General features: G+C 42.4%; 3 protein-coding genes across 3 annotated transcripts; all 3 read left to right on the forward strand.

Annotated features, from left to right (window-relative positions):
* The first annotated feature begins 264 nt into the window (after positions 1-264).
* On the forward strand, positions 265-1,096 carry LOC130136950 (TMV resistance protein N-like). Its single transcript, XM_056307582.1, has 2 exons — positions 265-672; positions 760-1,096. Exons 1-2 carry the CDS (start codon positions 265-267, stop codon positions 961-963), a joined length of 612 nt encoding a protein of 203 aa, XP_056163557.1. The 3' UTR covers positions 964-1,096.
* A 1,095-nt stretch (positions 1,097-2,191) lies between these two features.
* Positions 2,192-12,313, forward strand: LOC130136934 (disease resistance protein RUN1-like). The gene is made up of 5 exons (XM_056307559.1): positions 2,192-2,314; positions 2,449-2,517; positions 10,165-10,574; positions 11,687-12,236; positions 12,278-12,313. The coding sequence occupies exons 1-5, from the start codon at positions 2,192-2,194 to the stop codon at positions 12,311-12,313; spliced, it is 1,188 nt and encodes a 395-aa protein (XP_056163534.1).
* Positions 12,314-12,377: 64 nt separating this feature from the next.
* On the forward strand, positions 12,378-26,396 carry LOC115687754 (TMV resistance protein N-like). The gene is made up of 3 exons (XM_030613417.2): positions 12,378-12,785; positions 13,177-13,407; positions 25,980-26,396. The coding sequence occupies exons 1-3, from the start codon at positions 12,378-12,380 to the stop codon at positions 26,394-26,396; spliced, it is 1,056 nt and encodes a 351-aa protein (XP_030469277.2).
* Positions 26,397-26,494: the final 98 nt, after the last annotated feature.

Below are 26,494 nucleotides of genomic sequence, written 5' to 3' on the forward strand. Positions count from 1 at the left end.
GAAGGGTTGTCGGAGCCACTGATCCAGCTGATCGAGGCAATAAACTTGGGCTTGGGAAGTAGAGTCATTTTTATACCCCGACACGAAGAAACCTTAATCGGTCTACGCGGGGAAATCTATAACGTAAGACCACTAAATGATGATCGAGCTCTCGAGCTTTTCAGTTGGAATGCATTCCAAGAAAGACATCCCAAAAGTGATTATAAGATGCTCTCAAATTGCTTCACCAGTTTTTCCAAAGGTCTTCCTTTCATACTCACTGTGATGGGTTCTTTCTTGAAAGGCAAAAGCATCAAAGAATGGCAAGGAGCTTTTGATCGACTGAAAGAAATGCCTCTGGGAAAGGTTCATGAAATACCGAGGATTGTTGTTGACGGGTTAGAGGCTAACGAGAGAATGATTTTTCTTGACATCGCATGTTTTCTTAATGGATATGGCAAAGAAGAGATCATCAAGTCCCTAGAACAATGCTGTGTCCATGCCAATAGTGGGATTGAGATTTTGTCTCAAAAGTCACTCATATACATCGATGAAAATAACAAAGTATGGATGCATGATTTGCTTCAAGAAATGGGCAGACAAATTGTGATTCAGGAGTGTCCTGATAACCCCGGCAAGCGAAGCAGAATATGGCGTCATGAGGATGCTCTACAAGCGGTTAGACAAAATTCGGTAACAGTCTAATGGCCTAGTTCAATATGCATAATTATTTTTCAAGTGCTTCCAATATGCATAATTAATTTTATTTGGCTCTAGCAGGGAACGGATGCAATTGAAGGAATTAAACTAGACAAGGCTGATGTAGAAGAGTTGATCTTGAACGCAGACTCGTTCAAAAAAATGAAGAAGCTCAGGCTATTTATTATGGTTGATCAGGTCCCTCATTGTGGACCGGCCGGAAATCTGTCGGAAAAGTTGTGGAGGTGTTTCGCACGACACAACAATAATATCTTATTATCTTGATGCTGGTCCATCTCAACCTCTGCCCATGCACGTGGATCCAATAGGTCTAGTTTATTGGACCTTGGCCCATCAGCCCAATTTAAATGTCTCGTAAAAAAGCTAGGCACATTTACTTAATAAAGGCCATCGCATCTCTCTCTCTAAATGCTTATGTAGTTCTAATTAATTCTTTTTGGGTTTTCTCATTTATGAAAACCAAACTATATATGCAATGTGACACGATCTAATGGTAATGATAAGCAAAACTTACGACCTAATCTAACATAACATGCAATCTAATTCAAATGTCCCTAAACGTGCAATCACTAATGACATGGAAATTATGACGTGGAAATAATGACATGACAACGATGACATGGCATATAACGACATAGTAACAATGATGACGTGACAACGATTACATGTAAATGATGACCATGGGGCAACGATGATATGATATGTGATATATTGAGACTAAATCTATATAATATATGCATGCTATTTATTTAAGAATTTCTTTTAAGACTAATATTTAAAAAAAACTACAATATGTGATTACCTGATTTAAACTTAGGAAATAATTTCTATTAAATACTATTCTAAATTAGGTCATTACCTAATTAACTACATGGTTCATAAATATGCAATTCTAAAATAGAAATCTAATCTATATTAATATGCAATGCATTTTTTTTTTGCATTTTTCAAAATAAGAAAGTTTATTAACTTTATAATACACAACATCCAAACCCATATTATTCAATATTCACCTCAACCCAAAATAGAAAACAAAAGTAATCAATAACCCGATCTTAATTCTTAAAGAATGAATTCTCGATTATATGCATAACTCAAAACGGGAAATTTCCTGTTTGATTATGCCTAAAAATCTCAAGCAAAATTAGAATTGCAATGATCCAAATTAGTTAACTAGATCTTTGAGTTGAGTTTAATTTCGGAAGTTACCTAAATTGGAAGATCGTGTCCAACGAAGACCGCCGGTGGTAGGATTGTTCACGACATCCGGCGAAACCGGCAAGGAGGACCACGAGTGAAGGGCAGCCACAGACGGAGGAGGACACCGCCAAGCTTAGAGATTGGAAGTGTTGTGTATATCAGTTGACCGTGTGAAAGACCCTTTTTTTCTTCAGCCAGAAGTGTCCGCCGCTGCAGCGTCACAAGATCAGATTTTTGACTGAGTGTGTTCTCGTTTGAGCGCGCGTTCTTTGGTGCAGAAACGCTATGGAGCATGGACGGCGTTAGAAGCTCGGCTGGTGATAACCATGACTGGAAGAGCAACAAGCAGCAACTGTTGAAGCTCGTCAAGACATTAGGGACGCCCGGAAACCTGCAAAGAAGGAAGTGTGGTCCGGTAGAGAGTTTATAGGCGCGACAAAAACACCGGTGATGATGCGGTTCAGCAATGGACGAAGCAGCAGCGATGGTCTGGTTTGAAGTGTGGCTATCGCTGTTGCCTCCGGTGGACTAATTGCTGTCGGACTTCAGGAGGCTGGTGTGACTCAGAAGCAGCGTCGGGCAGCAACAAGCGTCGAGAAGGAGCGCAACAGTGGCAGCGTAGGTATGGCGACGCCAGTGGTGCGAGAGTAGTCCTCTCTCTGCCTTGATTTTTCCTTGTATATTGTGAACCGCCTTCACTAACGTCCCCTTCTTCGTGTATTGAAGAAGTCTATCCTCTTTTTTCTTTTATAAGCTTGACTTCTTATCTTTCGTGCGATCTCTTATATCTTGCTTTAGAATAAGTATATTTAGTTCCTGTGTGACCGAATATATGATTCCAATGTGATCAACTTTATTTTCTTTTTATTCTTTTTTACCGTGGATAGAACCCACGATATTTCTTTTCAAAAATGTTCTTCGTTTGACCAAGCTTCACACAAGTCCAAATCTCACCTCTTTGACTCTTTCCTCCTTGACCAAATATCATTCTCCTTCAACCTCAGTGGATCTCCTTTTCTTTTGAAACTCAATCAAGGAAGTGCTCCAATATATCTATGTGCGATTCCTTGATTTCCTCTTTTTTGGATACCCCTCCGTGTCCTCAAATTGTGAGCTCCCTCTTTCAATTGTAAACCTCACTTTTTTATATAGTTAGAAAAGGGCAAAAGGATACTAGAAGTGCCAAAAGTTTCGTATGGTGCTTATTTTAGTGCAAATAGAGAGCAAGAGCATGACGAGCGGCTCATATTTGGATTTTCAAAGATTTATACATAAGTGACATGGACAATTCTCGGCCTCAAACTTCACCATGATGAAATTACGTGGCTGAAGGAGGAATCCTCTAGCTGTAGTTACGGAATCTGAACCCGGGAGGCTCTAAATAAATCACCTGAGCTGATAGGTGTTGAGGACAAGTCTTCAAATGAGCGTGGGCCACTTCAAGCCTTCCCGACCAAGAAGCTGGTCGAAATAGAGCAGTGGCGACCGTGATAAGAATTGACGGAGATAACAGTTTTCTATGACCGTCTATTGTTCAACTGGTAAGGGGAGCTCCTAGTTGCATCGTTGCTAATGATTCGGAGCCAGCTGAGGAGGATGACGAATGGCGATGGTCGGCAGTGGCTCCGGCAACCAGCAATCACTGGTGGTTGATGCCAATGAACGAGCTTCGAGCAAACCCTAATATTAATGCTCTTGAGCTGAACATGATGCTTGAACTTTAAGTTTTATGTGCGGCAATCAAAACTAGTTCGAGTGGAGAGAGAGATTATTACATGATAGTTGTACATATGCTAAACTGAATCTGCAATATTAAATATGATCAGTCTCATGTGGGTCATATGTGATTCCCACTTTTCTTTTTATTCGGTTTAGCATATGTACTAGGTTCTTGGAATACTTTTTGAGGGGATTGCGCTGTTATCTTGTGCGGCACAGAAAAGATGAAAACGTACACGTGCCAGTACCGGATCAGTGAAGAGGCGATGGATCGGATGATCTTCACCCGTAGTCAAAATATGTTACCTTGCAAAACTTATCTGTACATCGAGACGAAACCTAGACATTTTTTGTTTTTCTTCCTCTCAGAAATAACTTTGAACACCAGTTAGAAAAATTTGACCCTCTTGATATTTTCTTCCTGGTGACTAGCACTAATGACCGGACATGCCTTTTGGTGCTTACAGTTCGGATAAAACTGATGCTGCACAAATCTTCTGTCTTCTGTGGAACATATTCCCTCCACAACGGGTGATCAAACATTAAGAACCACAGATCGCGAGAACCTTATGTTTGTTTAAATGGAAGAAGCTTCGAGGTTTCCACTTTTCTCTTTATGAATGTGCACTTTTGGATACAAGCCTTCACCAGTTGTATCGCAATCGAACTGATACTAAAATACTTGTGGTGACTATACTTTTGACACGACGGGATAACTCGAAACCTCTGGAATGCTTGGGACAGTACAAAAAGGGTTCTAGTGTCCCACTCCTCTTTAACCAAATCGGTTCTCCTCTCTCGAAGTATTATTTCTTGAAACACACCCTTGCATATTGGTCCACTTTGAAAATTACTAGTTTGTGGCAATGTTTGCGACTGTTGTGAAAACGAAACTTTTATTGCTCAGGTATGAGAGCCTAAGTATGCTATCATTATGATGCTTGATTAAGTCGGCATTCAAGCAATTCAATATATAAGAACTTACACCGGGTTGCATGTGGAACTAGAAGTGACAAAACGAGTGATCTTATGAGTAGTTATCACTCGAAAGTTAGAGAAGCCATCTTTTTCCTTCCTATATATGTTTTCAGCATAATACTCAACACTATTTATTTAGTTTCTCCTGAACGGCTCGATTGCATTGCCTACAACTACTGCTGTTAAATGTGATCTATGACACGACTTGTGCGTGAATTCTATATGATACCATACAAAACGCTGTAATATGCCAAACCTATGCGAATTAGGCCTTTTACCAAGATTACATCTGAAGCGAGAAAGCTATACTTCCTCGTGCATTTGGCTTCGCAGCAACATTGATGTTCATGTTGATGAACCAACTCGTCTTGGGTTTTGGTCCTGGAGTAAGTAGTGCGAATTTGAGTGGCCGAAGCTGAAGCCATTCCACACAATCTTGAAGTTCAAGGGACGAAAAGTATATGTACGTTGTAATGAATCCAATAAACCTTATGAACTGGCGTGGCAACTTATATCATGTAGTGCTGCTATTCATCCATTTAAACATTTTGATTAGTAATGACACTTCATACTGGTGTACTTCACTACAATTCCCCTGATTTTTTTTTTAAATTTCGATTAACTTTATAATTGCGTTCAACTAATGTGATAATTGTGATTAATCCAGAATAATACACAAGGGTCATCATCTTTTGTTTAGAATCAATATGGACATATAAGTAGGAGCCCGGTCAGATTGCGTTTATCACACTTTATACAGAAGTCGGATTTGCATAAAACTAGGCATTTCAACTCTTATAAAAATTAGAGAGCAAAAAAAAAAAAAACACTTATAAAAATTGAATCTTTTAAGTTCAATCCTGGATTTGATTTTAGAACGTAACCTGGGCCTGCATTTTTATCAGCTTACTAGATTTTCGTTTTCTTTTTTATTTTTTGGTCAAATTCAACAATTCTCTTGCGATAAGCAAAAAATAATCGGAATAAATTTTCGACGAGTTTAAATACTTATCACCCCCCCCCCCCCCCCCAAAAAAAAAACAAAAAAAAAAGCTTACCATGTACATTGCCTGTGTTATTTATTGTATAAATCCGTGACGGTCCTCGATCCTCTTTAAGTTAGTGTAAGGCTAGATTATTTAATGAATCCGGTACAAGCATTAGAAGGAATCTGAACCAATAGATCTAGTGGGACTCACTTGGAACCGTGTGAAACCCATTATTTAATGGTGAAAATTCAATTTAATACATGTATTATACTGATAATAATAATTTCTCGTGAAAAAGAGAGCATACAATATAAAGTCTAAAGAGGAGGTGAAGGCATGTCTATGCAACTATACACACAGGATGTCAATAGAGCGTCACCGCGGGCTTTCTTATCTCTTAAGCTTTTGGGCTTCATCTGCCTTGGTGAAGGCTCACTGATGTTAGGACCATTCGCGAGCCTATGTCCATTACGGGCCTTTTTTATTTTTTCTTTTCATAAATATTAAGTCGATTCGGATTAGGTGCTGAGCCGAGTCGAGTCAGTACACATCCAAGCTTGAACTTGATTATACTCGCAAGTTCTATGCTTGAAAAGCAACGCGAGCTCAATCGGGTATTAATTATCCTGCTTAAGCTCGACTAGATTAGAAAATCGAGATACTCGAAATCGACTCAACTCCAATCGACTTATAAATAAAGCTCGAGTGATATGTAATTTTGAGTATCTTGTGTCTACTTTTATAATTATTGAACAAAAAACTGTGAAATCCCAGAGCCTATCGAGTTGAATATTTGACAAGCTCGAGCTCACTTGACAAGATACTTGAGTAGTTTGAACTCGAACTTGACTCAAAATTTGGCAAGTTGATCTCGAGTACTTGATTATACTTGATTATACTCGCAAGTTCTGTGCTCGAAGAGCTTGGCGAGCTCAATCGGGTATTAATTATCTGCTTAAGCTCGACTAGATTAGAAAATCGAGATACTCGAAATCGACTCAACTCCAATCGACTTATAAATAAAGCTCGAGTGGTATGTAATTTTAAGTATCTTGTGTCTACTTTTATAATTATTGAACAAAAAACTGTGAAATCCCAAAGCCTATCGAGTTGAATATTTGACACGCTCCAGCTCACTTGACAAGATACTTGAGTAGTTTGAACTCGAACTTGACTCGAAATTTGGCAAGTTGATCTCGAGTACTCATATAGTAGAGTCAAGCCGAGTTACTATCGAGTAGCTTGACTCAGTTTCACCTCTAATCAAGATCATGTCGACACAAACCTCTCGGTCACGATACCCTACAAAATTCATCTATGTTTCTCATGTGTAATTTTCAAAGAATTTTTTTATTTCTTTAATGATGAAAATATTTCACAAAAAACTAGAGTTTGTTTGGATTCTTATTAAAAAAATTCTACCCTGTTTCATAAAATAAATGGGAAAACATCATTTTTAGTCTTGAAAACAATAAAAAGTTATATGTCACAATGTCAGCATATGCTTTCAAACTTTTAGGTACTGTCGTATATAAAAGCTAAAATTGCATCAAGACAGCGCTTTCGCCGTATTGATTGTCTTCGTCCATCTGTAACAGAGAAGAAGAAACAGACAATTTTACGTCGCATCAGGTTAGGGTTTCTGCCATTATCTCTATTGAATTTGCTCCTCTTATTGGTCTTCATCTTGGCCAATGAGATCATCTTATTGTTTACATCTGAAAGTTTTGGCTGGCTCTGCTGCTTGGTCGTTTGAACTAAGATCAACGCAGCATTTATCCATGTGTAACCATCAGAAATTTAGCATCTACTAAGATTGAGCTAAAGTTGGATGTTTGACTGAAATGCTTAGTCTGTCAAAGTTGCACTCTTGCATTGTTCCGCAAAAGAAGTGTCGCAGATCAAAGACAGCTTAAAGCATTTATTCCATTAGAATCGGTCTGCAAGGTGGAGCTTGTTTTGTAGCTTAAGTCTGGTTAATCAATAATCTTACTCAACAAGTGTATGGGATTCTATGCTGGTGATGACTCTCATCATCATAAAGTGGTCACTGACGTGTCCATTCTGAGAAATCTTATGTAGAGGGGCATTAAGTGACAAAAATATGTAAAAACTTAAGGATGCCTTCTTTGACCAATGGCTATAGGATTCTGCGTTTTGTTTATTTGAGATTTCGGTGTTTGGTAGTTGATCGCAATCAATATTACGTTGGATGTGCATGCTCTATCATTGATTTGGTCATATTGATGAGTGAGGGTGAATTTTCACTTCTCGTAAGCTTGAATATATCTTGTATCCACCATTTATTGCCTCGATACGACCCAAAATGTAACATCGAATTTCGATTCTTTCCTAGGATTCATGAAATGAATATTTTGGCCAATGCACTTATAGTGAGATCTCACCCGGAAATGCGCATTCTCGGGATGCTAACCTTAGGGGTAAGGCTATTACGGGATTGAGTTCGCACGACCAAAGAACTCGACACAGGTTCGACTTCGACCATATCGATTGACGAGGAATGTTTTGAGCCAACCGAGACCGATCTATTTGATTGATCGTGTCCAAAGGGCACTAGTGACGGACACTCGCAATTATATGACAACCGAGGTCGTCCGGGTGGAGTAAACTTAAACGTGATTTGACTTAGTGTCGGTCACGGGTCGAAGCCACGTAATTCCAGGAGAGCCACCCGTTAGCCAGGAGATAAGCTAAAGTTGCTATTGCTCGATTTTAGTCATTTCTTGGAATTCGGGCCGGAATCGAGAATTTTGAAAGTGACAATTTTGGACAGCCGATGACGTTTTTGGCTTGGCCAACCTTGGACCACCCATTTACGTAAAAAATGGATTTCGGTCAGGGACTGAAAATGACCATTTTGCCCTGCAGTCACCGATGGCGATTCGAGGTCGTTTGAGGTTATTTTTTGAGGCCGACGCCATTTTTGAGTGGCCACTGTAAATCGGGTTGACCCATAGGGAAGTTAAGTTAACAGACCTCGATCTTTTGTTTAAACGGTGAGCGAGGATGTTAGTTCTGTATTTATGTCTGGAATATGATGTTTGTATATTTGGTGTTGTATGAATATGTGGTTGCTGGACTGTTACATTGTTTCTGCCCCGTTGTCGTCATTATTTGTCCGGGGGTTTTATTATTCGCTTCCGCATGTGGCTACGATGTTTGGGTTGGGTCGGCGGCGTTCGGGACGTCGCATTATTTCGACGGAGCGGGATATCGCGAGCTCGATGGGGTTTGGGCGTGACACAAAACAACTATTTTAAAAAAATAGTTCAAAAAACTAACACTTTGCTCTTTTTGTGTTTCTTTTCACATTGCTTGACTAGCTCTCTCTTATTCACTTGATTAATGAATCTATTTTACTAGCTTGCCAATTTTAAAAAAAGGGTGTTGGACATGCACGCATAAGATTGATGAATTGGACACATCAGCATCGTGTGCACGGCATATGGTCATGTCTCACTGAAAAATATCACAATTTGTGTGTGGGCATGCGCAAATGAATGAATTGTTATGGCCGGATGTCACGGAAAAACATTACAGTGTGTGAGTGAATGGGAAGGGGAGAGAGAGAGAAAGCGCTCAGAATTTGACTTTCTAATTACATTGTGAATGAATTCGGTAGAGCTCTTTCTTTGCAAAAACTATACTCAATCAAGTACCAATGAAGAATATTCTATTTTTAATATCATTCTGCGCCTACAATCTTCATCCTTCATTAACTAATCTCTCTAAGTTAGCGAAGTACCATATGGCAAAAGTATCCTCAAGATTCAAAATGGAGGGTCGACAAAAATGGAAACGCGGTACAACTGATGTAAAGTATTTCAAAAGGCTTGCTTTCCTTATTTTTCCTCATCTCACATTGTTTGAGATGCTCTCTTTTATTCATTTTGTTTATTCTACTAGTTTAGTAATAACTAGAAAAAAGTTTTGGAGTCGAACGCATGAAATAAAGCCGAATCCAAGTGTAAAGTTGGATATCACCCTTCCAACAAGCAAAATATGAAGTCCAAAGATTCTTTTACTGAGGAAAAGGTAAAACAGATGAGACAGTCAAAAGGAAAGCACTTGAGAAAGGAAATTCCATCTAGTGCTATATCTCTACGGCGATTCCAGATCAAGAGAGATGGCGTGCGGAAAAAATAATATTTATGATAATTCCAGCTCCCGGTGAGCCCGGAGAGAGAGAGAGAGGGTTCAGAATCTGAATTCTATAAATAGGTAAAAGAGCTTGCATTGTGATTTAACTCGGTACAGCTCTTTCTTTACTTTTACTCTTGGGGGTGTTTCAATGGTAAATTCCGGTAAGATGATGATCCAATTTTGCCAACTCAACGGCAAGCTTTTCCCTCCTTTTTTTCCTTCTCCATTGAATCCTGGCCTCCAAAACAAGAGAACATCACAATTCCAATTGCAGTCTCGTCCCATATCTTTGCCCTCTTTCTTTCCACTCCACTTCGCTTCTCTCAAACATAGCCTCACCGCCAGACCACAGCTCTTCTTGCCCCCCTCCTCCATCCCTTGGTACGCTCACGACACGTTCATTAGTTATAAACAGGCCGACACTCGCAACTTCGTGAGCCATCTCCACTCTGCTCTTGAGCGGAACAAGATAAGGGCCTTTGTTGACCTCAGTTTGGAAAGAGGACTAGAGATTGCACCTGCAATCAACGAAGTGATCGAGCGGTCGAGGAGCGCCATCGTCATCATCTCTCAGACCTACGCCTCCTCGCCATGGTGCCTGGATGAGCTGGATAAGATCCTTGAGTGCAAGGAAAAGAAAGGCCAGCTGGTGTTCCTCATTTTCGTGGACGTCGACCCCAGAGAGATGCGCGAGCAGTCCGGACCATTCAGGCAGATTGGCCAAAGCGAGAAGGGTTTCAGGAAGGAGAATGCTAACAAGGTCCGGAGGTGGAGAGACGCTCTCCACAAAGCTGGCAATCTCACTGGGTGGCCTCTGGGAAACAGGTACTATCTTTTTCTCTTGAAGTGTTTTTTTAGAGAGGATTCCTTAAATCTCTAGAGAACAATGATTTTCGCCATTGCCCATTTCCTTCATGGATCATTTCCCTCACTTACTCTGAGTCCCATTGTTGAAAACACACAAGTGGGCGAACTCCATAGAACATGAGCTACTTTTTCTATAGGAGGTTATCAGAAGCCCCACGCTTTCGTTCGTTAATATTAACGAGAACCAAAATGGGCAAGTCCATACGGCCAACACCGGGTAAACCCTAGCTGTATGCAACCATTTCTTTCACCACCAAAGCTCTCCACTATGGAATGATCTATCTGTCAAAGGCAAAAAAGAAAAGAAAACAAAGTTGTTGTCAGTCTTTCTATCTTTTGAACTGTGGTACCTAGCTAGGGTTTAAAAGAAAGTTCAGCCTCCAGTTTGTTTCTCGTCTATCTTGTTGCCTGCCTTGAATCTCTCTCTCTCTCTCTCTCTCTCTCTCTCTCTCTCTCTCTCTCTCTCTCTCTCTCTCTCTCTTAACTTTCTGTATTATTTCGACCAAAAAAAAAACTTCTGTATTATTTCCTATTTTGGCCAAGAAACTCTCTATAGTAGAACCTCTTTTTCGGTGAGCGTAGAGAATTTTTTCATTGACTTATTTCTATCCCTCTTCTTTTAATTTGTTTCTCAAACAATTAGCCACAAAAGATTTTCTCTTCTTTGGTACATATACATAGTATCCTGTACATATATGCATCACCAAGAAATGCTATCTTTGGAATGTTGACCCTAAATTTAGCATAGGCAGCATCCAACAAAAGAGCTGGCTGGGTTTTTGAAAAGATAAATTTCTCCTACAATTATATGTTAGTTGTTCAAGAATAATTCTTACATCTTATTGCTCTTGTAATTGTTTGAAGTACTAATTGTACTTACAAAGGAAAGTCAAAGAGCTTGCTGGATGTTTGGAAAGATAAATTTCTCCTACAATTATCGTGGATTGGAGATTAGATCAGATTAGATGGACGATACTCCTAAGTTCTAGAGTATAATCTTATTGATCTTTCCTTCATCTATTACTAGAACGAATAGCCAAAGTTACACCTTTAGTTGTGATAACTTGCAGACTTGAAGCTGAATTCATCCAATCCATTGTGGAGAAAATCTCAAGAAGACTGAGCAGCTTACGCATGAACCTGCTTGCTTTCCATTCAGTTGGGTTAGATTCTCAGCTACAAGCCTTGTACTCATTACTCCAATTACAGGTTGATGGTGTCCAAGTTGTGGGAATTTCCGGCACTAGCGGAATAGGAAGGACTACACTTGCGAGAGTTTTGTACTACCGAATTGCAGATCAATTTGATCGGAGTTGCTTTCTAGCGAATTTGAAGGATATATCGGGTCAATATGGCCTCGTCAAAATGCAGGAGACCCTTTTTGATGACATTCTCGGTGATGGAGTTTCAGACTTTGGGAACGATATTCATGCAGTAATAAACTTCATGAGGAGTAAGCTTCACAAGAAGAGGGTTTTGTTGGTCTTTGATGATGTTGAAGGATTGTCGGAGCCTCTAAGCCACTTGATCAAGGCAATGAACTTAGGCTCGGGAAGTAAAGTCATTTTGATCCCCCGACATGAAGAGACCATAATTGGTGTATGCGGGGATATCTATAAGGTAAGAGCACTGAATGATGATCAAGCTCTTGAGCTTTTCAGTTGGAATGCATTCCAAGAAAGGTATCCCAAAAGTGATTATAAGATGCTCTCAAATTGCTTCACCAGTTTTTCCAAAGGGCTTCCTTTAGTACTCACCGTGATGGGTTCTTTCTTGAATGGCAAAAGCGTCAAAGAATGGCAAAAAGCATTTGATCGACTGAAAGAAATCCCTCTAGGAAACATTCATGAAATAATGAGGATTGTTATCGATGGCTTGGAGGCCAACGAGAGGACTATTTTTCTTGACATCGCATGTTTTCTTAATGGATATGACCATGAAGAGATCATCGAGTCCCTAGACCAATGTGGTATCTATGCCAATAGTGGGATTGAGATTCTGGCTCAAAGGTCGCTCATATACATTGATGAAAACAATAAAATATGGATGCATGATTTGCTTCAAGAAATAGGTAGACGAATCGTGATTCAAGAGTGCCCGGCAAACCCTAGCAAGCGAAGCCGAATATGGCATCATGAGGATGCTCTACAAGTGGTTAGGCAACATTCGGTAAGAATTAAGCATGTCCTAAGAAGAAATTAATTTGAACATATATGCATATGTTTTTTTGTGGACTTCACGTTTACATGGTATAAAAAAACTTTATATTGCATAATTAGGATAGCCAGATAGGCAATTTTTAGTTTTTCCAATCAGGGTTTAAGCAAGAAATTGGGTGTAGGATCTTCATTTCGTGCTTTGTCAATTTTCTCCTTAAAATTACGATGTGTACATCTTCATTTAGAAACGATGTGTGTTATAATGGTATTTATACTAGCACGATTTTAATACAAAAGTAAACATTATTCTTAGAGTTAGACTAATTTTCGCAACGTTTTAGATATCTGCTTATTTTCAAGTGCTTCTGACATGCATAATTATTTTTATTTTGCTCTAACAGGGAACGGATGCCATTGAAGGTATTAAACTAGACAAGGTTGATGTAGAAGACTTGATCGTGAATGCAGTCTCGTTCAAAAATATGAAGAAGCTTAGGCTATTTATAATGTCTGATCAAGTCCCTCATTGTGGACTAGCTGGACATCTATCGGAAAAGCTGCGGAGGCGTTTCGCACGGAACAACAATAATATGTTCGCACGTTGGGAGGCAGTGCTGAAGCAAATTTCCAAGGTCTGGTTTTGGGGAGCCTGAAGAACAAGATCACCGGATGCGAGTGGGGCCATGGAGGAATAAGCCCTTGCGGTGGTGCTTTCCACCTGACTGAAATAATCTTATATTTTGTACTGCCTTGTACTTTATTCTTATAGATATGGAATTCAGTAGCCAAACTATTAGCATTTTGCAGCAGGAAAGGAAGTGAAAATTTTTTGTCATGAAAGAAGAGTTCACTAAGATTTTTCCAAAGTAATTAACAAGTAGATCAAAGATAATGTTCCAAGGTATATTGTGGGTCGACTTACCCTCGATCCAAATATTAGTATTTATGCAATCTATGATAGAGGAATTAAAGAAATCGATGATTTGTGATGGATGAGTAATGGGTCTCCAAACAGAGGAAGCAATTGTTGGCATGAGCTGTCAATTAGAGATAATATAGGAATCCAAATTAATCCAGTCCTTTTTTTTTATCTCCCGATTAGGAGGAATGTTAGGATTGACTCTCTTCATCGTGTATATATATACTCTAAAGCATTGTAAAACGAGATGTATAAAATACAGAGAATATATAAACTTTCTCCAAACAGCTATATGCATTTCTTCATGGTATCAGAGCCATTCGACCATAGGACTTGATCTCACCATGGCTGAATGCACCGATGAGGGCACTTCGGCAACGGCGATTGTGACATTCTGAAATTTTACCCACTTGGGATTTATGAAATGGATGATTTTATGAACGTACTTACAGTTAGATCTCGCCCGGAACTGATCATTCCTGGGATACTAACCGTTAGGGAAAGGCTAATTGGGGATTTAAATTCGCGAGACCAAAGAAACTCGATCGTGAACTGACTTTCGAACAAAGAATTATCGAGGTGACATTTTGAGCCAATGTAGGCCGATCGAAGTGTAGTTAGGGATCAATTCGCCGCTGTCATATTAGTGGATCGCGGGTGATTCCGCTTGACCACGAGATGAACTGATGAATGACCCTAAACCTATACCGAACGATCGCGCCCGTTGGAACTAGCGATCAATCCTCGCGATTAAGTGACAACCGAGGTTGTCATGACTCGAGTGAACTTGAACGTGGCTTGATTTAGTATCGGCCACGGGTCAAATGTGTGAATTTCCCCAAAAGCCACCCGTTAGTCTGAGATACGTTCAAGTTACGTTATTTAAAATTTAGTCATTAATTAGAGACCAAGTTGGGCATTAGAAATTTAGAAAGTCACGACAAAGCATTTGGACGACGTTGTTATTAGCATGATCAGCCTTAGAATTGTCCGAATCCTTCAAAAAAATCGAATTTCGGCGAGAAATGGAAAAAGGACCGTTTTACCCTTGGGCCTTTGTTAAGGCCAAGTGTAAATGGGGAAGGGCATTTTGATCATTTTACCCTCACTTTAGAAATGACAATTTTTGGACAATTTTGTCCTTGGACTTTTTGTGAAATCACCATTTTACCCTTGGATATTTTGAAAAAGATTCGATCTCGGCCGTTGATCTCAAGATAAGAACGAATCGTGGCCGTCGATTGGAAAGTAGACAGAGGGGCAAGATGGTCATTTTGCCAAAAGGGGGTCAATTATTGGTATATTTAGACCATTTTCTCTCTCTCCCCCTCTCATTTCTCCCTCTCTCTCTCGGCACACACTCTCTCTCTCCCTTCCCCCACCGGCCGATCGCCCCCTCTCCCCTTTACCGTGCGGCCGTCGTCCGGCCACTGTCCGCCCCGTCGCCGCCCGTCCAGCACCAGCTTGCCGCAGCCTCACCCCTACCCTCTCGCCGCCGTCTCTCTCTCCCTCTCGGCTGATCTCTCTCTCCCTCTCGTGGCCGTGACTAGCCAACCAAGCAAGCCGCCGCCGCTGTCGCCGATCGCCGCCATTCAGCCGGACCACTGTAGCCGCCGCGTTCCAGCCGGCTTGTCGCCCTTGGATAGGTTGTGCTTGCTTGGAAATTTCAAGTAAGTTACAATCTAAACCCTATTTAGGATATCGGGTATTAACGGACTCGTTTAGACACGGTTTAGTTTGGTTTTAGGGGCTGATTTGAATGAGGGGCCTTAGGGATGAATTTGTGGCATTTTGGGGGAAAATTAGAGGCCAAATAAGGGCTGTGATTGATTGGTTGAATGCTGGAAAATTCTGTTTGGCGTGTGGAATGGATAGTTTGATTCGGTAATTAATTGCGTAAAATTGTCGTGTAACACCGTGATTGTTGTGCCATGGTTTTTGTGGTAGAAAATAGCGTGCTATATGATGGTTGTATATATGTATGTGGGTTGAATTGTGACGGTTGAACTGGGTGCGTTTGAGTGCATATACTTAATGCCCGAGTATGTGAGCGTGTGAGATTTGAGGCGTGCAATGTGCGTGTGATCACTAAAAAGCCTTGAGGCGTGTTTACGCGGGTACAGATAAAATACGGCGTGTTGGCATGTTCATGTGATCACTATATCCCTGAGGCGTGTTTACGCGGGGAATTGAACCGGCCTGAGGAGTGTTTACGTGGGTCGTGATACGATTGTGAAGCCTGAGGCGTGTTTACGCGGGCTGCGGAAAGAGAATGAGAATGAGATATACGATGTGGCAAGTGAGAATGTGATAGGGCCTGAGGCGTATTTACGCGGGTCGCGATAGAAATGTGGGGCCTGAGGCGTGTTTACGCGGGCCGGGGAAAGAGATTGAAAGTGAAATGTGTGATGTGGCAAGTGAAAGTAAGATCAGACCTGAGGCGTGTTTACGCGGGTCGTTGGCAAGTTAAATGAAAATGGTGTGGTAGTGCATGAATGAGTGTGAAATGTGGAGTTCGGAAATGTCATGTGTACGACATGTGCTTTTGGGCATGAGAATAGCTTGGAATGTGCATGTGGTTTGAAATTCGTGTGTTGAGACTAATGTGTAGGTCGAGCCCACGTAAGTGCAATTGTGTGCCTGTGATGTGCTTATTGAGTGTTATGGTGTTTGAACTTGTCTGGAGGTACGTGTTAGCCTAGGTAGGGTTTAGGGTGTTACTTGCTGAGACGTGTCTCATGGTTGTTTCAACCAAACAATTTCAGAACCCCGCCCTGAGCCATGAATCTACCATTGCTGCCGCCCCAACGTTTTGGGATTCCGATGCACACCGACCACAATGTTGTAGAGTACCCGATAGACGATAATATGACCTGGATCAAGCACACAACTGTAGTCCGGGTAGACATAGGACTACCTCTTTGGCAAGCCCACACCTATACCGCCTAGATGTTTAGGGCCGGGATGGATGAGTTTGGCCTCGTCCGTGGCTTTGATGTTCCGTTTGACGGAGTAGGGGATTGGTGCCCGTCAGCCATACCCCCTCCTGACGGTGAGATGATGTCACATCCCGATTTTGGGCCTGGGAAGCCGCAGGTAAATTGTAATATCCTCAATTTTAGTTCCGGGGAAATGGCTATGGTTTGAGTATGATGGTTTTCCAATCAGAACTAAATTGTTTACTCTTGTTTTGGAAAACCCAGTTTCGGATCCTTTGTATCCCTTCGTTTTGTTATTTTTGAGGAGACTTTTGTGATCCGAATTTCAGAATACTTTCTTCTTGAAAGTTGTTCCAAAAATCTTGACGTTTTACATACTTTAATTTCAGAATTTTTGGAGTTGATATGAGTGGTACGATGGACTGATTTTCGGACCGTGTGAAACTGCCCAGAATGGGTATTTCGGTGATGTTTACACCGTATTTATTTTCTACAAGCTTTTCTGAGCCGATTTTGGAAAAGTTTCCTTCATGAAAGTTGTTGAGAACTTCCTTTTCTATAACGTGTATAAATTTGGGAATTTTCTGAGATGATTTGGATTCTGGACAGAGCTTACTTTGAGAAACAAGAATGCTGTTCCAGCGAACTGTTTTTAGTCTGTCTTTGAGTGACTGAAAATGGTGTTTACAGAGAGATTTAGATTTTGTGTTCTTCATGAAAAATGTTTGTTAAGATCTTTTTTATGACATATCCGAATTTGAGAATTTTCGGAGTTGATTTACTATGTTTTTAAGTCCAATTTCGTAAACAGTGCAAAACTGTCCGGTTTTGTCAGATTTCAAAGATTCGGCATTTTCTATACGAGAACGTTGGAATTTGGACTTGGTGTCTTCTGGTGATTTAAAGTACACGTTTCGAGCTTTCAAATGAGATATTTTCTACTTTGATTGGAGAAAACCCTAGAAAGTTTGACTAAGTCAAACCTTATCATCTTCATCATTACTCTCATTAATGCTTGGCCTTATTTTTCCACAAGCCATTATGAAGCCATTAATTGAAGCCTTGGTCATCAAGTATTGACCAAGAAAGGGAGAGGAAGCCACGGCAAGGAGGGGAGAGAGAGAGAGAGAGACCCACGGCCAAGCTTGAGGAGAGAGAGAGAGAGAGGCTATTAATGCTTGGATGACACGCGCGCTTACCTCACCTCATCGATGACACGTGCGCTTACCTCATCGAAGCTTTGGCCCCAAGTTTGTCTCTCTATAAATAGGAAGAGGGCCATTCGGCCAGAGAGAAAGAGAAAGAGAGAGAGAGAATAGCCGTGAGGGAGAAAGAAAGAGAGAGAGAGGCCATTCGGCCAAGAGAGAAAAAGAGAAAGAGAAAACCGAGAGAGAGAAAGTCAAGGGAAAGAAAAGAATGGGGTCGACACCGTGAGTTACCGAGATCCCGAGGCCGTCGTCTTTTCCCATCCATTTTCTACTCTCTAGTTCTGGTTTCGTTAAGTGTAAGTGGATTCCCTAATATCGGGAAAGGATGTTGAGATGCGTTGTGACGTGGTTTGCTTGGACCGTTTCTCGGTCGTTTGGTTGGTTGTAGTTGGTTCATTTCTCGATTTGATCATGTTTCATGTTTGATGTTGTGTTGAGATAGAACCGAGCCTTGGTTTGTAAGGTGTGCACGATGTGGCCATGCGTGATGTTCTCTTGTTTGAACTTTGCTATTGATCTGCCATTGATGCGGGTGCGGTAAGGGCCGACTTATGTTAACGGCAATCGATATATCCTCGCTTGATATTAGTGTTTTCACTTGCTGAGTCTCCCCGACTCATCCCCCATTTTTCCCACCCTCAGGTACATACGATGGTCGAATGGACTACGGACGGCATCTCCCCCAGCCCGCGTTGGCAATCCCGTGGAGCAGCGAGCCGAAGTGCTCACTGCGATAGATGTCAGAGAAGACCGTTCCTATCGCCGAATCACGATGCTTGTGACGATTCGATGAGGGCCTAACGGACTTGGTGCCTCATCCGTGCGTACGTTCAATGGTGCTTTGGCGGTGCGGACGGGTCGGCTCCGGGATAAAGCCACGGGTGGGATGTGAGATGGCCAGGCGGACGGGACCGGGGTGGAGGTGAAGAAGCGAGTAGCGAGAAGCCATAGTGGGTATAGAATAACCCAAGTCAAGTTTTGCCATTTGTAGTCGGCTATGAAATATGTGTTATTTGCCATGGCCCGAAGGGCTTGTTAAAACATGTTTGCATGTTTTATAAACATAAGGTTTGCTCATGATGATGTTTGTCTCAATCCTGCTGTTGTTTTTAACGTGATTATCCCGAGAAATGCTTTCGCTTGTGTATTATGAAAGATAATAATGAATGGGACGTCACGTTAATGACCCCGAGGTCGAGACGTTACAGTTTAATTTGGTATCAGAGCAGGTTTTCCCTCCAGTAGGTGCAGTTCGAGGAAGCTTGCGATTGCCAATCCAACGAGGGCGGGGAGCGACACCGGGGCCATACAACCTGATCATTGAGCGGCTTCTGACAGAGGTGGCGCCGGGGTAAGAGGCCTGATCATTGAGCGACCTCTGGGCAGAAGTGGCGCCGGGGTGAAGGGCCTGATTGTTGAGCGGCTCCTGGCAGGCTTCTAGGATGGCTAAGGGCAAGAATGATCGAACTGTGCACCGAATTGGGAAAACGATTCTGAAATCAAAGCGGGAATAAAGACCTGGAGTGATAAGGTGCGCTGAAGTTGGGGTAGTTAGTTAGGAAACACCCCTGCGCATGTGAATGATTGATTGTGATTGAATAGGTTAAGTGCTCCTATTTGTTTGTGACCACTAACCTATTCTCGTGTTGTATAATGTCTTGTTAGACTATTGATAGCAAAATAAGTGCTCAGGACTAGGCTGCGACCGCTGAGGAAAAAGGAAATTCCTATCAGGATGCCACGACCTCGAAAGAAAAGTCCAAGCAAGTTCCCCTCTAGTACGTTGCAGTTCGGTGTTGAGCCAAGAGAAGGCTGTTGAATTTTGACATAACCCGATCCAATGAGGGCGGGGAGTGATCGCCAGGGCAGAACCTGATCAAGGAGCGGCTCTTGGCTAGGAAGTGGACGCCGGAGCAAGAAGCTTGATCAAGGTGCGGCTTCTAGCAAGAGTGTCGCCGGGGTTGAAGACCTGAACAAGGTGCGACTCCTGGCAGGCTTCTAGGATGGCGGGTAAGAAAAAGGAGTAAACCGAACTAGGTACTGAATTGAAAGTAAGATGGGAACTGTTACTTGAAATGATAAGTGCGATCTTCGTGATTGTTATAAGTAAGTAAATTGTGTTTGAGGAAGATTTTATCAGAGTAGCGCAGCGGAAGCGTGGTCAAGCTTGCTGCACTCTAGTATGTTGGATCGAGGTCGGGGAAGGAAAGGTCGCTGGTCCAGAGCTAGTCCACATGATAGTGGATGCTGTAAAGGTACTAAGGTAAGATAAGTCCCAGGTACGTAGGATCTTTTGAAATTCGAGAACGAAAAGGGATTTGGCCTATCGGTTGGCGTCACCACCGAAACTTGCTCAGGTACATGTTGTGATATTGTGAAAGTGTGAGCCCGATCCGGCACGCGTGCTGAATTTTTCGACAAGGTCGAAGTGGACAACAGAGTGTCCTATGCTGAGGAGCAGGTGCGGATCGTGGATTGTAAGGAGCAAGTGTTGAGAGGTAAGACCATTCCCTTAGTTAAGGTCCTATAGTGTCACCAGGGCAAAAAAAAAGCCACCTGGGAGAGTGAGGAATTGAGGAAAAGTTGATACCTGCATTTATTCGAGGAACCAGGTACGCGTTTAAATTTCGAGGACGAAATTTTATTAGAGGGGGAGAATTGTCACATCCCGATTTTGGGCCTGGGAAGCCGCAGGTAAATTGTAATATCCTCAATTTCAGTCCCGGGGAAATGGCTATGGTTTGAGTATGATGGTTTTCCAATCAGAACTAAATTGTTTACTCTTGTTTTGGAAAACCCAGTTTCGGATCCTTTGTATCCCTTCATTTTGTTATTTTTGAGAAGACTTTTGTGATCCGAATTTCAGAATACTTTCTTCTTAAAAGTTGTTCCAAAAATCTTGAAGTTTTACATACTTTAATTTCATAATTTTTGGAGTTGATATGAGTGGTACGATGGACTGATTTTCGGACCGTGTGAAACTGCCCAGAATGGGTATTTCGGTGATGTTTACACCGTATTTATTTTCTACAAGCTTTTCTGGGCCGATTTTGGAAAAGTTTCCTTCATGAAAGTTGTTGAGAACTTCCTTTTCTATAACGTGTATAAATTTGGGAATTTTCTGAGATGATTTGGATTCTGGACAGAGCTTACTTTGAGAAACAAGAATGCTGTTCCAGAGAACTGTTTTTAGTCTGTCTTTGAGTGACTGAAAATGGTGTTTACAGAGAGATTTAGATTTTGTGTTCTTCATGAAAAATGTTTGTTAAGATCTTGTTTATGACATATCCGAATTTGAGAATTTTCGGAGTTGATTTACTATGTTTTTAAGTCCAATTTCGTAAACAGTGCAAAACTGTCCGGTTTTGTCAGATTTCAAAGATTCGGCATTTTCTATACGAGAACGTTGGAATTTGGACTTGGTGTCTTCTGGTGATTTAAAGTACACGTTTCGAGCTTTCAAATGAGATATTTTCTACTTTGATTGGAGAAAACCCTAGAAAGTTTGACTAAGTCAAACCTTATCATCTTCATCATTACTCTCATTAATGCTTGGCCTTATTTTTCCACAAGCCATTATGAAGCCATTAATTGAAGCCTTGGTCATCAAGTATTGACCAAGAAAGGGAGAGGAAGCCACGGCAAGGAGGGGAGAGAGAGAGAGAGAGACCCACGGCCAAGCTTGAGGAGAGAGAGAGAGAGGCTATTAATGCTTGGATGACACGCGCGCTTACCTCACCTCATCGATGACACGTGCGCTTACCTCATCGAAGCTTTGGCCCCAAGTTTGTCTCTCTATAAATAGGAAGAGGGCCATTCGGCCAGAGAGAAAGAGAAAGAGAGAGAGAGAATAGCCGTGAGGGAGAAAGAAAGAGAGAGAGAGGCCATTCGGCCAAGAGAGAAAAAGAGAAAGAGAAAACCGAGAGAGAGAAAGTCAAGGGAAAGAAAAGAATGGGGTCGACACCGTGAGTTACCGAGATCCCGAGGCCGTCGTCTTTTCCCATCCATTTTCTACTCTCTAGTTCTGGTTTCGTTAAGTGTAAGTGGATTCCCTAATATCGGGAAAGGATGTTGAGATGCGTTGTGACGTGGTTTGCTTGGACCGTTTCTCGGTCGTTTGGTTGGTTGTAGTTGGTTCATTTCTCGATTTGATCATGTTTCATGTTTGATGTTGTGTTGAGATAGAACCGAGCCTTGGTTTGTAAGGTGTGCACGATGTGGCCATGCGTGATGTTCTCTTGTTTGAACTTTGCTATTGATCTGCCATTGATGCGGGTGCAGTAAGGGCCGACTTATGTTAACGGCAATCGATATATCCTCGCTTGATATTAGTATTTTCACTTGCTGAGTCTCCCCGACTCATCCCCCATTTTTCCCACCCTCAGGTACATACGATGGTCGAATGGACTACGGACGGCATCTCCCCCAGCCCGCGTTGGCAATCCCGTGGAGCAGCGAGCCGAAGTGCTCACTGCGATAGATGTCAGAGAAGACCGTTCCTATCGCCGAATCACGATGCTTGTGACGATTCGATGAGGGCCTAACGGACTTGGTGCCTCATCCGTGCGTAGGTTCAATGGTGCTTTGGCGGTGCGGACGGGTCGGCTCCGGGATAAAGCCACGGGTGGGATGTGAGATGGCCAGGCGGACGGGACCGGGGTGGAGGTGAAGAAGCGAGTAGCGAGAAGCCGTAGTGGGTATAGAATAACCCAAGTCAAGTTTTGCCATTTGTAGTCGGCTATGAAATATGTGTTATTTGCCATGGCCCGAAGGGCTTGTTAAAACATGTTTGCATGTTTTATAAACATAAGGTTTGCTCATGATGATGTTTGTCTCAATCCTGCTGTTGTTTTTAACGTGATTATCCCGAGAAATGCTTCCGCTTGTGTATTATGAAAGATAATAATGAATGGGACGTCACGTTAATGACCCCGAGGTCGGGACGTCACAGATGACTAGTCTGGAGACTAGCCTAGCACAGTCCGGACATCGGCCTGCACCTGCAGCACCTGAGCCTTCAATGGCCGCGCCAGATCCGGAGCCGGAAGAATCCCAGGCGAGGTATGATCCAATGGATGTGGATCTAGGTGTAATACCAGAGGAGGAACCCGGAGAAGAAGACCCCGAAGAAGAGCCTGAAGAAGTACCAGAAGAAGAACATGAGGATGAGCTAGAGGACGAGCCAGAGAATGAGCCAGAGGAGGAGCCGGAAGAGGAGCCTGATGAGGAGGAGCGGGTTGAGGTTCTACTAGAGTCGGGTGATATGGATAACCCGATTGAGATCGAGGCTGATTCGGAGTCCTCAGAGGAGCAGATGGCTCAGAGGGATTCAGACTCGAGTTTTGAGGAGTCGGATTCGGAGTGGACACCATCTCAAGGGCGTAGGGGCTAGTTTAGGGGTTAGGTAAGCCTTTTGAAGTGTTCCATTTTTGGAGATAGGGTATACCCAGGCTACTGATCTTTTTGATATCGGTGGTGTATAGTTTAGAAGCTCGGTGTGCATGTAAATTATGTGAATTGTATATGGTGGATATTATATAAGTTTGAATCAGTAATAGATGTTTATTCTCCCTTTTACCCCTAGTTAATATTGTCTGGGTGTTTGTGGCTTTCGCTGGTGTTTTATATCTTTGATGGTTTGATTTAGGTTGGCGTCGTTTCCTGGGACGTCGCACTGATTCGACTAAAGAGGGGTGCCACGGGCTCGATGAGGGTTCGGGGCGTGACAACGATCCTTGAAGATCTAACAACGACGATGAAACAATTTCTAACCCAGCATCATACGCCACCTTCCCAAGTTGAGGCACCGGCCCCACCTATTGCTATCAAGTTAGATGGCAGGAACTATGGCCTTTGATCCCAAGTTGTCGAGATGTACATCTCAGGCAAAGAGAAGTTGGGATATATTAATGGGGATCTTCCCCAACCTGATTTGACCAATCCTGGCTTCGGAAGTGGAAAATAGAGGATTCCATGGTGAAAGGATGGATAATCAACTCCATGGATCCGGCGTTGATTGGTAATTTTATCCAATTCCCAACGGTAAAAGTAGTTTGGGATTTGGTGGCTACCACGTTTTTTTATGGCAACGATGTCTCCTAGGTGTATGATTTGAAGAGCCGAGTTCCTCGGCTGAAGCAGGCAAGAGGCCCTATCGAAAAATACTACAATGATCTTCAAGGACTCTGGCAGGAAATTGATTTTTGCCGTCCTAACCCCATGGTGTGTCCCTCTGATATCGAGCACTATAATACGGCTATCCAAGAAGATTGTGTCTACACATTCCTTGATGGTCTTGATGATCGACTTGACAAGGTCGGAGCAGATGCCTTATAGAAGCAATCGTTTCCTATGGCTGAATAAGCTTACGCACGGGCCCGGCGGGAGGATGTGCGTCAAGCTGTGATGTTGACTAACACAGATGCTCCCACTGCTGCAGCAATGGTATCACGTGGGGGAAGATGGGCTCGCAGTTGCTTGGGGTAGCCAAAACTACAGACTCTACAATTGGCCTCCACGGGTGTTGCGACAGGAGGGGGCAGGTCCAACGCAAGTTCAGAGCACAAGCCACAACCAGTAGAGGGATGCACCCATTGTGGGAATCCTAAACATACCAAGGAGACCTGTTTCAAGTTACATGGATACCTCGATTGGTGGAAAGATTTTCAAGCCAAGAAAAAGACTGAGACTGGAATGAGTAAGGGTAAATGACAGGCGTCGTAGGCAACTGGGTACTCACCTCTCTCCTTGGTTTCGTAGGTAGACTCCACCAGTACTTCTGTCTCGGCTTTTGAAGGTAAATACGGTTGTGCTATTGTCAATACTCATCAAAGTAAGGGCAGTTGATGGATTGTTAATTCTGGCGCTACTAATAACATGACACCCAATTCTGGTGACCTCACATGCCATACCATTCCGCGTAGACAAAGTATCTATAATGCAAATGGCCATAGCTATCCAGTGACCGGGGTTGGAAGTGCTGTTCTCACGCCTTCCCTATCCATATCTCACATTTTGGTCGTACCCTCTTTATCTAACCGGTTTCTGTCTATTGGGTAGATTACTGATGAATTAAATTACAGTGTTCTTATGTATCCCAATTTTTGCTTATTTCAAGATATCCTCACAAAGGAGATTATTGGACGTGGTACTAAGATGGAGGGGCTATATTACGTGGATGATTTTAACACTAGCAAAGTGAATCACACCCGCGGTCAATCTACTAGTAAAGAGAAAGACATTTGGCTATGGCATTGTCAATTAGGGCACCCGTCTTTTGGATATTTGAAGTAATTATTTCCTGGGTTGTTCAGTAGTTTACCATATTCCGTTTTCCAGTGTGAAACATGCATCTTGGCAAAGAGTCATCGTGTTTCTTTTCCATTGAGTTTCAATAAAAGTGCAATACCTTTTTCATTAGTCCACTCTGATGTGTGGGGTCCTTCACCCATCACCACCCTTTCGGGAATTCGCTGGTTTGTGACTATTGTGGATGATTGTAAACGGATGACATGGTTGTATTTGATGAAGCACAAGGATGAGGTTTCTAAAATATTTTGTGTGTTCCACCACATGGTTGCAACACAATTTGGGGCGCAACTCCGCGTCCTTCGTACTAATAATGGGGGCGAATATGTTAATCAATATCTCATAGCTTACTTTCAAGAACATCGCCTTATCCATGAGACGTCATGCACCTAGACCCCCCAGCAGAACGGCATCGCAGAAAGGAAGAACCGCCATATTCTTAAGACAGTGTGGGCTCTTTTGGTGGGTGGTCATGTTCCCAATCGTTTTTGGGATGCTGCCGTTGTTACTGTAATCCACTTAATGAATCGGATGCCCTCTTGTGTGCTAAAATTTCAGACTCCGCTGCAGTTCTTTCAGAACATGTTTCTCTTCCATCGGTCTTGACACTTCCTCCTAAAGTGTTCGGATGTGTAGCTTATGTTCATCTTCACAAGAACCAACGAACCAAGCTTGATCCTTGTGCTGTGCGATGTGTTTTTATTGGCTATGGAACCCATTAGAAGGGCTATCGCGACTACGACCCGACCACTAAGAAGACACATGTCACTACGGATGTGACATTTGTTGAGTCTGAATTCTTCAACCTTGACACAAATTATCCATTTCAGGGGGAGCTACATCGAGAAAGGGAAAATTGGTGGGAGGGTGGTGTTTTGGCAGGGGCTGGGACTGGGTCTGACTCACGGCAGGGCCCGGCAGTGGTGTCGTCGATAGAAACTACAGCGGATCAGGCCGTGATAGGGCCAATGGCAGGAGTTGCGCATGAGGATAGTCACTTTTTGACAGAAGGTGATCAGCAATTTGTACCGGTACATGGTGCACACGAACAGCCTCAAGAACAGCTCTCTCTTAAAATTGTCCCCTCTTCAGTACTCGACCATTCTCCTGAGGATACTCCTGAGGTAAGATCTCCTACCACACCTGACTCTTGTGATGATTCTGATGTGGTTGTTGGATATAAATTACCTGATGGGCACAATCGTGGCAAGCCCCCTAGTCGGTACTCACCAGACGTGGAGGAATGAAAATCAAAGTACCCTATCGCAAATTATGTTTTGACAGGGAGATTGTCATAACCATTGAAGGCGTTCATCTCAAATGTTTATGCAACCCGAGTTCCTGG

The sequence above is a fragment of the Syzygium oleosum genome, unplaced genomic scaffold (genome assembly GCF_021117445.2).
Source record: "Syzygium oleosum isolate NSW1041296 unplaced genomic scaffold, Sole_v2.1 Sole_v2.55, whole genome shotgun sequence".
NCBI classification, from domain to species: domain Eukaryota; kingdom Viridiplantae; phylum Streptophyta; class Magnoliopsida; order Myrtales; family Myrtaceae; genus Syzygium; species Syzygium oleosum.